The 13,062-nt window shown below is 37.8% G+C and overlaps 1 protein-coding gene across 3 annotated transcripts in view; it reads left to right on the forward strand.

Annotated features, from left to right (window-relative positions):
* NADK2 (NAD kinase 2, mitochondrial) overlaps nucleotides 1–13,062 on the forward strand; it is a 33,610-nt gene that overhangs the window by 16,878 nt on the left and 3,670 nt on the right. The window contains exons 3-11 of one of the 3 annotated variants that reach the window (XM_056514038.1): nucleotides 128–216; nucleotides 1,765–1,846; nucleotides 3,117–3,200; nucleotides 6,220–6,356; nucleotides 7,129–7,207; nucleotides 9,379–9,474; nucleotides 11,483–11,538; nucleotides 11,624–11,677; nucleotides 12,136–12,259. In XM_056514038.1, coding sequence (XP_056370013.1) covers nucleotides 128–216; nucleotides 1,765–1,846; nucleotides 3,117–3,200; nucleotides 6,220–6,356; nucleotides 7,129–7,207; nucleotides 9,379–9,474; nucleotides 11,483–11,538; nucleotides 11,624–11,677; nucleotides 12,136–12,259 — 801 coding nt within the window. Of the gene's footprint in view, nucleotides 1–127; nucleotides 217–1,764; nucleotides 1,847–3,116; nucleotides 3,201–6,219; nucleotides 6,357–7,128; nucleotides 7,208–9,330; nucleotides 9,475–11,482; nucleotides 11,539–11,623; nucleotides 11,678–12,135; nucleotides 12,260–13,062 lie in introns of all 3 variants that reach the window. The other 2 variants (XM_056514037.1, XM_056514039.1) reach the window with 2 other exon arrangements.

The raw sequence follows: 13,062 nt of genomic DNA on the forward strand, positions 1-13,062 counted from the left end.
ATTTGTGTGTCAAAGGTTTTTAAGCCTCATATGATTGTAATTACTCTTTAGCTGCATGACAACTATTTGGAAGGCTGTGACAAGGAACAATACAGGAGAGAATTGAGACTTTTTCTGAACTTTACAGGAATGAAAGGATAGAAGTTCGTCTTGTTAAGCGTCGAGAGTATAACGAAGAGACAGTTCGGTGGGCAGATGCTGTTATATCAGCAGGAGGTATGACTTTATGGAAGAGAAGTATCTGTTTCAGTATGTTTTCAAAGATATGTTTCTCAAAAATACTTTGCAGTGTTTGAAGGAACTGGAAATAAGCACATTGTGAAAACAAATTGCTGATGTAATTGTCAGAAAATCTGACAAAAAGCAGTGGTTATGACCATCTTGTCTACCTCTAGTATCTAAAATTGTAGCCCATGGCAGTGAATCCCGTTGCGTGGCCACTAGAAAAGTTTTTCATGTGTGAAACAATATAAACTGTGGCATTTACTATAGTTTTCAGCTAAAGAGGATAAAATGCTTGATGTCATGGGATTTTATGTAGACCTGAAACCTGCTCATTGTTTTTTGGGATGTGAGGTGTAGACTAACATACCACCTCATGATCCCCTTGCTCAAACTGTCTTTCTTGCTTTCACACTTAATCCAGTGACTGTCGTATCAAGTTGGATGGTACAGGTAAAAGTCTGCAGCTTCTGAGCATCTTGTGCCACTGATCAGTGTTTTCCAGATGTACCAAAAGAACAATTAACCTGATTGTTTTTTTTTTAATACTGGATTGCAGCAGTTCATTCTGTGTTATTTTTTAGAATATGCTGTAAATACAGCATTGTGTTGCTGGGCTCTGACAGTGTTCACTCGTCTGTGGCAAAAAGGCTTGACCACAGCTTTCTCTCTTCCCACTAGTCCAGTTTGCCCTTAGGTACTGATCACCATGAAGAATGGGTAGAAAGGTTTATTCCTGGAACATCCAATTACACTCTTGTAGATTTCAAAGAATTTCCCTAAAGTGCCAGTTTGTCTGTTGGCAAAATTTTTAATGGTTGGGGCAAGCAGCTGGGAAGTGATACATCATCTGAGGTTTTCAGAGCTTACATCTTCATGCTGTTCAGAGCTTATATCTTCATGCAAAGATTGAATGAGGTTACAGTTTTCTTTCTGTTTAACAGACAGGAAAAATTACCAATATCTGAAGAAACCAGTACGTTTAAAGATTTCTAGAAATATTGCTACTTACCTAAGACTTCTTTCCAAGTGTGCCTATTTGGGCCAAATAAGACCTTTAAATTGCCTTTTAGGAGGACAACTGGGGTGAAGCTAAAGTCATTGTTTTTATGTGATTCACAGTAACATTTGGTTTTGTTTCCTGTCTCCTGTGGACTTGTTTAGCAATACTTTCTAAATTTACTTTTGTTAAAGAATTTCTCTTACCTGCTGATAAACGCACAGAAATTTCCGTAATTCTCTTTTAAAGCTTGCTTCTGCCATGTTCAATTGCCTGGGCATGTGTAGCTGTCAGATAAGTTGTACTTTTTCCGGTCATGTTTTTCATGTTTTCCATCTCAAATTTGGCTGTTACTACTCTTAAGAGTAGTTGTCACTACTCTTATTTGATAAGGTGTCAGTAGTTTTGTCCCATTGTAGTTTTTGTCCAGCTTGCCTGATTTGTTGTTGTTATAAGTGCACATAATACTAATGCTGGAGTACATTCTTTTTGGGGTACTGGAATGTGAAGTGAAACTCACTTTTGATCTTTTCTTTCTGTAGGTGATGGTACAATGTTGTTGGCAGCCAGTAAGGTCTTTGATAAATTTAAACCAGTCATCGGAATAAATACGGATCCTGAAAGGTAAAAACATATTTGGGAAAGCAATGCTTTATTTAATATTAGACACACTGTGCATCTTCATGGTACATGAGGCGTACCTGTAGCATTTGGCAGCAAAAACGTTGATACCAAGGGAATCTGTTGTTTTTTAGACAAGTTTCCTCAGAGAGTTATCCTGTCCCATCTGAGAGGACATTAAGTAGTATTGGACAAACGTGATTGTGTTACACTGCCACAAATGTTCTCACACACCAGTGTAACAGCACTTGCAGCTAGTTAACTTGTATTACTAACCAGAAGTTTGAGGCTAGTGATGGCAGTAGAGAACTTAGGAAGAAAGACTTGGTAGAAGCAGCTAAGTGTGGTGCCTGAGCACACAGAAACTTAATTTCTTTGTGAAGAAGGTAAATCCAGTAGACCCTCAGATGAAGAAGTTTGCTGTGGTTTCTTAATGCAAACCATGAGATACCTCAGAAAATCAGTCTCTTGAGCCAATTGTTGGCACTTAGCTGTCCTATTATAAACTCTGCACAAGCTGCACCCACCTGCCCACATCAATCTTACAGCTCAGTGGATGCAGTGTGCTACTACTGCTTGGTTGGTATAACCTTTGAATGGATGGCAAGTGAAACTCAGAATTTTTCAAGGCTCTGCCTGCTCAGAAGTCCAGATTTAGATTTCTGCTTTTGATATTGACAGTTGCTTTATTCCTAGTATATAAAGTGGCTGTCAAAAGATTGAATTCCTTTAATATGTTATCTTCCAAAACTTTTCAAATGCTCTGAGTAGCTATTCTGCATTATCAAGTCTGACCAGTAGGGTTCAAATAACAAGTGCCTTAAATTGTCACATGCTACTCATGGAAGGGTGTTTCTCTTCTGGTTTTTGACATGAGATTCTTCTCATGTTAGGTATGTTGTTTAGCTGTTCATGTTGCTAACTTGTGTGTAAGTGGAGGAAGTTTTTTTTACTTCACCTGCTGGGTTTATTAGGCTTTTATTGCTTGCCTAGAATGGTGACAGGAGCTATATTAGTGTTTACGTACTCCTGCAGGATTATTAGTTGGACAGTTTTTAGGGGAAATGTGGGAGAAATATCCTTTCTCAAACACACAGACTCCAGGAGCTGAGAGCAGTGTGTTCTTGCTGATGTACTGTGCAAGAATAGTAGAGATAGTAGAGCAACTTTACTAGATGTAACACAGAGAGAGATTTGATTTGTTTTATGTTTTCCAGAGGTGCCAAATCTGAACAGTAATGCTGTCGTTTTCATTGTCATTTTTTGCTACCAGATCAGAAGGTCACCTGTGCTTGCCTGTGAAATACACACATTCATTTCCTGAAGCACTACAGAAGCTTTATCGTGGTGAGTTCAGGTAGGATTCACAGATCTTTGGTTTTCAAAAACATAGAGGGGTTGGAAAACACTTAATCATGTGCAATTCCTAAGGAGCAGGTGAAACTTAGTAAAATCTTAATGGTTCAAATTATGAATTCTGTGTAGATGTTTATAATGTTGAAAAATGAGTTGGTGGTCAAGAGTGAGACTGGAATACAAATGATAAAATTGACTGCCAGTTCCAGCAGAAAGTCTTCTGGTATGACCTGCAATGATTGATATTCACTTCTGACTTCTGACTTAGCAAATGAGGAACTGCATTCTTGAAAGAATTGGTTTATGTACTTCAGGACCATCCTGGTTTAGGGCAAATTTTGGAAGAAACTTTTGATGTGCTCTCCTCTAGAAAGCAAATTCAAGCTGCTTTTCCCTCAACTGGTTTGGAAGGAAAATCTCCTTTGAGAAAAGTGGGAAAAACTGTTTCTTTAACAAGAGAAGTACTCACAAACATGAAAAAATTAGTAACGTTAAGCAATAAAACCTCTTGTTGTTCTGAAGAGATGGCAAATTCAGAAAGTCTCTTCTTGTCATGGGCTGTAGCTTGGCTTGCTCAGTCTCTCTCAGTCCCTCCTGCTGGAAAATTTCACATCCCAGCCCTGGAGGGCCACAGGTGTGAGCTCCTGGTGTTCTCTGGGTTTTCAGTCCAGAGCTGGGCTGATCAGTGCCAAGAAAAAGAAGAAGCACAGTCCAGGGAACTTCTGTGCCTCAGCTAGCTAAAAACTAACAAAAAAGCCAAGGAGACTCTCTCCTGCTGTCTATCCATGCTGCAGACAGCCCAGTGAGAAGGAATGCAGGGGAGCAAGTGCAGCTTCTGCAGACAAACTGTGCAGAACTTCTTCTCCCCTTTCACTCTCAGAACCTGTCCCAAAGGTGCAGAACTTAATATCCAGCATGAACAGAACAGACAACTGGGGATACAAGCATCATAAAGTCACCCTAGGACAAGGACTCAAAAACATGTGGTTTTAGATGGCCATAAGAATAGAAACTAATGAAATACATACAGTTAGGAAATGGTCAGTGTGTTGTATCTGTGGTTTTGGTGATTGAGATTAAGTGGCTTAAATTTTGCCATCAGATTAGTATAAAGCAAAACATTTCTTTATGCTGAATATAGCTTGATATTTTCAGTACTAGATATTAAAATAGAATAATCCCACTCGAATTAGAAAGAAACAAGATGAATTTTAGAGGACGGACTAGGGAAGAGTTTTTAATAACTAGTTAAGAAGACACATTGTTCTGTAGTAGAATAACTTTCCAGAATATTTTTGTGACGAAAAACCATCAAACAGAAATCAGTCATTCATGTAAAAGTGTCTAGCAACTGATTTTTGTTTATACTTCTAACATATTAAAATTGTGACTTGAAGTATAACTGTATTTGAGCTGTAGAAAAGTTCTGAATTAAATGAATACAGTTGCCAGGACTTTCAGTATGTATTGCTAAAGGAACAGGTACTTTCAACTCACGTATTCTAAGATTTAGAAAACAGAGGCTTTTTAGTCTCCATCATTTTAATTTGCTTAAGTAAAACTACAGTGCTTGTTCAGATAACCTCCCTTGACATTTGGCAATTTTGATGTTTTGTTGGAAACAAGTTATATTTTTGTTGTTGATATGCCTCATTATGGAGCTGAAACGTCGCCAGAGCGAAACAGAAAGGGTTTCTCTAATTATTTTTCTGGAACAACGAGAACTTTATTCTTAAGCAAGGACGTGAGCAGGTGTTTCATTTGAGAGTTCTTAGATTTGTTTGGCCCTAAGCAAACTTTGGAATAGGTGAGTAACTGAATCCTTGTCTGGAAGGGCTTCTGATATCTTGAAGTTGTAGTGGATGGTGAGTTGCCAGAAACTGGAAAAGGGTAATTTATTTTTTTTCCTTATCCCCATCAGTCAGTGCAACAGTCTGTGTTAACATGGACCTTGTAATCCATGAGACAACCAACATTATTAATTTATAAAGGACAAACTATATCAGATTTCCCATGTATTTTTTCTTGGTGGTCTTGGCATTAATAGGTAGGAGTACAGTTCTATTTTGTAATTTTGTGACATGTTCTAACATGAGCATTGTAAGGAGGCTAGTATGGGGATACTCACTGCATGGTTTCTGCATGACTACCTAAAATCATACTTGGAATTTAAGGGCAGATAGAGTATGTAGATGAGGCTCTTTAAAGATGACAAGAGGAAAAACTAGCAGTGCAGTCATATAAAGCATAACTCTTGTAATTTTAGGAAAACTGGTTACTGTCACGTGGATATCACCTGGATATTTCCCTGAATATGATCAGGGAAAAGATGTGCTGTAACACTCTTGTGATTTGCTTTCTTAGGCAAAACTATTGCTATTTTGTTTTATGGAATATCTTAGGATGTAAGAGGAAAAGGAATTGATATTTCTAGGAAAAAAAAAAAAAACAGATGTTGTAACATGGCTTTTATGTCCTTCTATTGCTTCTTATGAATTCCTCTTAAGCACCCTGAATTCATAGGCCTGGAAGGATTGTTAAAATGAGAGGATACTTGACTTGGGGCCTTATATATAAAGGGATGCATGGAACTGTTTTTCTGGGCATGTACAAATACAAGTAAAAGATGTTAAAAAGGAAGCATGTATTTCTGTATAAATTATTGAGATTTCTTTATTTTCAAATTCTTGCATTAGTCATTCATTCACATAGTAGAATCACATGACTAAAAAGCAGAGTTTGTTACGTACAATTTTTATAGGCTGCTTTTGGCCAGTGCCCTTTTATTTTACGCATGCAAAATAACATTAGATAGCAAACTGGTAAATGTAAAGAATTTACAATTAAGTATTAATAACTTTCTAAATTTAGAAGTTATAGTGGAAGCTATAAAACTTGAAATATGAACTTGAATATATTTAGCTTCTAATCTTAAGGTGTCTGCTTTGAGAGTGGAGACTCTCAGATCCTATCTAATTTTGTAATGAATATTTCATACTGACTTCTTTCTCCTCTCTTAGATGGCAGTGGCGGCAAAGAATCCGACTGTATCTTGAAGGAACTGGGATTAACACAACCCCTGTGGATTTACATGAACAACAACTAAGCCAAGAGCAACACAGCAGGGCTCACATAAATGAAAGATTCCAAGATCAAAGTAGGTTAAAATCTGACAAAAATGTAATCACTTTGCTATGATAACTTGGATTAGAAGATACGGATTTGTAAAAGTTTTAGTATTTGAAATACCTGCTGTCAAAATACCTGATCTTTTATAAATTGCTGTCTCTTAGAGTTACTGTAACTACTTGAGCATGTTTGTGTATACAAGCTGACTTTTAGGTTAGGTTAATAGAGAGTTGTAAAAGCTGGTCTTGGACTACCAGCAAGCAAATAAGACACTAGAAGTGAGAATCTGTCTGTAGATAATTCTTGAACACCTTTATGATGGGTTGAAATATGCATGGTTTTGTGCTTAACCTGTGTCCAGTACTGCTTTTGCTCACTAAGAAGTCCTTGTCAATGTGAACAATTTGTTAATCCACTTTAATTACCTTTTGTGGTATGAAGTCTGCTTCTCTGAACTTCATCAGAAGTGTCTGTTAAGTCACTGCCAGTAAATTTAACTTGGCTGAAAGAGTGAGTGACTGACAGAAGAGAAGACTTCCTTCTGCCTGGTTGCCTGTGACTTTTCAGGGAAAAATGTCTTAACTTAAGTGTCATTGCTGACCTTGGTTTAAATATTTATTGTCTCCAGTAAAGGACAGTGACTGGCCACAGAATAAATCAGTGAAAAAATAACTCTTTGAAGAAAATGGAGCATTAGGTTTAGAAAACAAATTCAGGCAACAGAATCTGTCCTCCAGTGAATTGTGAATGTTTTTTGAAAACTTGTGTTTTAAATCCATTATTATATTTGATATCTGCAGGGTCTGATATTTCTGGTCCACATCTTCTACCAGTGAGAGCACTCAATGAAGTCTTTATTGGGGAGTCTCTTTCATCCAGGTATGTTTGACTGTTTGTTGTTACAGCGAGACATAGTTGACTTAATTTCTTTATATGACTCAGTGATTTTACTGTCAAATTTCAGTTCTAGTCTATAAGTATTTAACACTGATTGTATTACTGCTGATTACAAAGTGTATTTTCAAAGATGTAAGTGCAATAATGTTAATTTTTGGTTTTCTGCCTCCTCTCTGGTTATTCTGTCATTTTTCCTGCCTTTTTTCTTTCCATTTTGCTGATGATTTCAAGATCTGTCCTTAAACTGCCTCCTCTCCTGCATATATTCTTACACATCTTTACATAATCTTTTAGCATGAGCAAATAGAAATAGCTTTTAACAGGACTCCTTTTTCTGCCTTTCTGTTAGATGCAAAGGTATTAGCCTGTTTTTGGTGGAAACATTGTTATTGGTGGAAAATAGTTATTTCCTTCAGTTAAGAAATGTGTTTGTATCAAATCATGGTGCTGCCTTATCCACGATATATTTGACTGTCCTTTCTGTCCTCAAGCCAAACAATAGGAAGGACATGGGGAGTATGACTGGGGCTGTGGTAAAAGACATGAGTCAGGATTTGACCAGACTTTAACTTTTATATCTGTTTTCACTTTATTGATTATCTTTTAAAAAACCCCAGACAAAAACAAGAACAGAAAAGCCACTTTAGAGTTCAGTAGTGTGTGTTTGTACAGTGCCTGGGATACTGAATGCTGGTGCAAACAATATAAATGTTCTATGAGTACTTTATTTTTTGTCTGAACTTCAGCCTCAAACTGGCAGAAGAAATTAATCTCAAAGAGATACAAATCCTACTTTCTACTAAATCAAACCTAATTTTATCAAGATTCTAAGACGTTTATTTAATGTGCAGTGATATAGGAACACAAAGTTGTTTTCCAATGCTATGAGTGTCACAAGTACATTCTGCTCTTGGTTCCAGTGTATTTGAGAACCACTGAGGAACACAATACCTCTAGAAACAAACCTCCAGAAAAAAGCAGGGTGTTAATAGGACCTTAGACTTGAAGACTTAAATGTCATAAAGACGAATCTTCTGTTTCAGATACACAGGTCTGCTGTTTATTTAGACAAAGTGATTTTTGATGCTTCTTTTAAGGAGTTATTCTGCATGTCAGTGATGAAAACAAGTAAATTGAAGAAAAAAACCCTAGAATACCCAGCTTGCAAAAAGTACATTAAACTGAATCAAGATGTTCACCTGTATTCTTAATCTACTTCAGTTCTCTAATCTCCCCATCTTCTCAAGACTGATTACACAGCATACTGACAATACAAACTGTTAGACCAAACAGCCAAGAGCTGTTTCTAGTGGATCCAGACTGAAATAATAGCTCAGTAAGTTCTGTTTACTAAGAAAGGTGAAACTCAGTCATGCATAAAACAGTGAATGTGGCATTTGTGTGATGATACCTATTAGTCTGAAGCCTGTATCACGCTGTTTGAATTGAGCACTATGAATATCAACAAGTTCACAAATATACTCTTGGATATTCTGAGGCTTGTAGAGAGAAATTTTGATCTTTAGGCCTAACACTAGGAATCCCCTGACACATGAACAGTAATGTGCAGGGGATGATTGTACATCAAGACCTAGTACTTTCGAATTTTAGGAATAATTTGGAGAGAAATGTAAGCCTGCTGATTGTGTAAAGCTATTCATGAAGAATCACTGCATTTTTAATTACTGAAGTGATCAAGAATTCAGGTTCAATCATACTATTACTTACTGGTATTGAAATGTTTAATGTTCTTTGACATAATTTAATGAGACCCAATCATAGCATAAACACATTTTTTGTACTGCAGTTATGCAAGGAAGGTAATTATTTATAGTTTTATATGTAGGTCCAGCAAGCCCTTCAGATGAACCACAGAGGTGGTTTTGTGTATAAATTAACATGGGAAGTGACTGCACAAGAAGTGCCTAAAAGTTCATGCTACAAATCATTTTAGTCCATTATAAAAACTGCTATAAAATAGTGAATCAGAAGTAGCTGTCAAATGGGAAACCCTGTACAAAGCCTGTGAAATTGTGATCCAGATTTGAAAGTAGCCCTCTAAATTGTTATGTGCCTGATAAGGCTGTGTGTTCTGTCTTATTCAGGGAGAACTTTAAGTCCTGCAAACCCAGTTTTAAATTCTCGCTTCATAGGGCCTCCTATTATGAAATATCAGTTGATGATGGTCCTTGGGAGAAACAGAAGAGTTCAGGGCTTAATGTGTGTACTGGAACAGGATCAAAAGCATGGTGAGTACACGTTGCTGCTTTGACAGAAAATACCATTTCAGATAAGCTAGATGAACCTATTTGTCCTGTGCATTTTGTCCTCACGAGGCTCTGTTGAGCTGTGGGTGAGTCAGTCTAACATTGTCACTGTCAGGATGGCTCAGAGTTGTTCCCAGATGTATGGGAAGAGCAGGGCACTCATTACTTGTGGGTATGGAGAGAAGCCTTGAAAGGGTGAGGAGCTGTGGCACAGGGGCAGAAGTTTGCCTTAGGTGTAATTTCAGTGAAAGTTGTGGCATGTCACACGTGAAGATGAATGGTTGGGAGTGGTGGGAGAAGGGGATTCTGCTGTGACTTGAAGAGACTGTACTGGGGTGATCTATGAACTACTATTGTTGGCTAAAATTTAAATGCTTAGATGGTATAGCCCAGTAATCTTATATGAATCTAAGTTCTAAGAAGAATTGGAATATATTTGGAAGCAGTGTTGAGTGTTCTCTGGCACATCTACTGTCCATTCCCCTTTCAAGCCTTTTGTTTCTTCCATATTTAATTGATAGGGGATAATCTCTTTGCCAAAATACTCCTTTAAATAAAGATGGCCATATCTACAGAGAACAGTGCTAGCTTAATTAGAGGGATAAATTATTTAAACTTCAGTTTAAACATGCTGCAGTACTGCATGCAAGTCTAATCAATTTAGTTTTGAGATGCCAAAGACATGTTTATGCTCATAATTTTAACTTGTACAACAGGCACTGGACTTATGTGGCAGGCTAAGATGAACTAGAACAGAAGCTTTTAATGAAATTCAAAAATGAGTATTCATGCTGTAACCATGGTTACTGGGTTTTGCTCTTCATTGTAATTCAGAATTTTGAATTCAGGCAGCATAACTTAGTCCTGGAGCCTGCCAAGGATGAAATTGGCAGACAGCTAGGGAAACTTTCCTAGTGTTCAGTACCTTGGGAAAGTACAGTCTTAATTCAGTGCTGTTCTTACGCATTCCATTTGCTTATACACTCTGTGCTGAGCATACCCAGAACCAGCAACCAAGCTCCAGGATTTCCCCTCTCCTTTGCTATAATGAGTATGTGTTGCTGGACTTCTCTAAACTGAGGCCAAGCTTCAGTGGAGTGATCTCCCTTAGCCTGTTGTCTCTCCTCGAGTTTCAGACTTGCTGGGAGTGAGAGACATTTAAATGTCCAGGTGCTTTCCAGCTGCTAAAGCTTGGGTAAAAGGATATCTTGATAGCATCTGCTCAGGCTTGCACATGGGCAGTAAGAGAGAGAGCCTTGGACAGCCATGCTCAGCAGCCCTGTGTCAGGTAGGGGTGCAGTGGATCTGTATTGCAGTCTGAGGCGTTTACTGCCATGACAGAAGTGCTGGACTGAGGATTTTAAGATTTATTGAGTCACAGGCATGTGAGATCTTCACAGCACTGCTGCACAGTGGCTGTGGTTAGCACCTATTCCCTTCGGAGTGTGGGCAGAGGAGGGAGACTTTTTTTTGGAGTTTTGCCTCAGTTCAGACTGAGGCTATGCTGACTTGTTCATCCAAATGTGTCAAATGCAGAAGTGTCTGATCTGTTTCTTTTCTATCTACACCAGTTCTTGTGAGATTTAAGACCACATCTTAGATACAAATAAAGAGGTAATGTGTTGGGTTCATAGAACACAATCTCTAGAACTGTCATGCTTCTGTTTTTTAATGCAGACTTAATTCTGCAGTTATTGGGGTTTTAAGGCTGGGGGATTATTGACAAGGAGACTATATCTCATGCTTTTCTTTCCTGAAAACCTCAGTTAATTGATTTTTAAGGTTTACAAGGCCACAGGTAGATGCCAAAGCAAGAGTTGATTTAAGACTTTTTTTAAAAATAAACTGTTACCAGCTCACGCTTAATAACATTCTGTTCCCTCCCCAAGTGTTGAATTCAGTTTTTCATCAGTGTGCACGATTTTTTGGTTTTGCTCGGTTTTTGTCCTAAGTTGTACTGCTTAGCAAACAAGATTTCTTCTCTGTCTAGGTCCTATAACATTAACAAGGTTGCACATCAAGCTATTGAAGAGATCCTTAAGATTGGTGAGTGAACAATGTGGCATTAGTAGCCAAGTTTATATAAAGATACATCTATCTAACTCTGGGGCTCTTTCTCTTGGCTTAACAGCAAAAGAGCACGGAAGTTTGAATATGCCATTGAACACGGAACTGGTACAGAAAGGTTAGTGAAAAAGGCAAGATTTATTTTTTAAGTATCTCTAGCCAGTTCATTTTGTTTGTATTCTGTACCACTCAGCTTTCAGTGTTTTAGCACTCTTGCAGTAATAGTCTGTCTTACAGACATTAATTAGGCACAGTTGGCGAACAATGTCTTACTTGAAATAAAAGCACTTATTTAGACTTCTGTATATCCTCTTCAGGAGAATTTCAACTCTCTTAAAATATCAAACAGTATTTAATCATCAGAAGAGAGCTGTTGAGTGTTCATCATGCAGTAGAACTGAAAGGAGCCTTCCCTAAAAGTAATTTTTTTTTTTTTGCATGTAAAGACTATTAAACATCTGTCAAGTCTTGATGTTCCCTCTTGATAGAGAAGCCAGTCTTTCCTGGAGGAATGTGTGTTTCTGAAAGTAACTCATTTTGTCTGTGAAAACTAATGGCTGACTCCTCTGCTTACAGTAACAAATGATTACAATGAGTCTCTGCTCTACAGTCCAGAGGAACCAAAGATGTTTTTCAGTGTTCGAGAGCCTATTGTAAACAGAGTTTTCTCGAGTAGCCGTCAGCGTGGCTTCTCTTCAAAGTAAGTGTTGGCTGCAATAGCAAAGAGTTACTTCATTCTGTGTATCTGTCGAAGTATGAGCAATCCAGGACATTGCCTTGAAGTGTTTCAACATCCAGTTTGTGCTTTGAATGACTTGAGTATTGTTCTTGTAACAGCAGGATGAAAATATTTCCTAGTAGTGTTATGGCTTTTTAATGTTTGATCCCTGCATAATCTTACAGAATAAAAGAGTCTCACTGTGCCCAGTTTTGGACATGTGCCATTTCTCAGTATGAGACACAGACATTGACAAACTGGAGTGAATTCAGGAAAGGGCCACTGGGAGTATAAGGGGGCCAGAATAAGTGATTTTTAAGGAAATACTCAAACAGTGCTTCCCTTTAGCCTTTAGGAGACAAGACTATGGGGGAATCCAGTTGCTGTCTTCAGCTACCAAAGTGTGGTTTCAGAGGAGACTTGAGTTAAACTCACTTCAGAGTAGAGTAATGCAATAGCCATAGTTTTATAGGATGTAAGAGTCTGATTAAAGAAAAAAAAAATTCACAGTAAGAATAGTCTGGCAGTCGACCAGATTTTCTCTATAGATTGTCTTATCACTGTTCTTGGAGATACTCAAAACTTGCCTGGGTGAGGTCTTAAGCAACCTAACACATCATTTAAATAAGTCCTGCTTTGAGCAGAGGATTGGACTAAACGCATTTCCAAACCTGAATTATTTGCTAATTCGTCATTTTAACTTAGGGCACTTGTGCCAGTGGAGGTTTACATTGAGCATGGGGAAACATGGAAAAGGTTGTAAAGCAATGGGACATGCTGCCCAT

This window comes from Oenanthe melanoleuca, chromosome Z, assembly GCF_029582105.1.
Source record: "Oenanthe melanoleuca isolate GR-GAL-2019-014 chromosome Z, OMel1.0, whole genome shotgun sequence".
Classification (NCBI taxonomy): Eukaryota; Metazoa; Chordata; class Aves; order Passeriformes; family Muscicapidae; genus Oenanthe; species Oenanthe melanoleuca.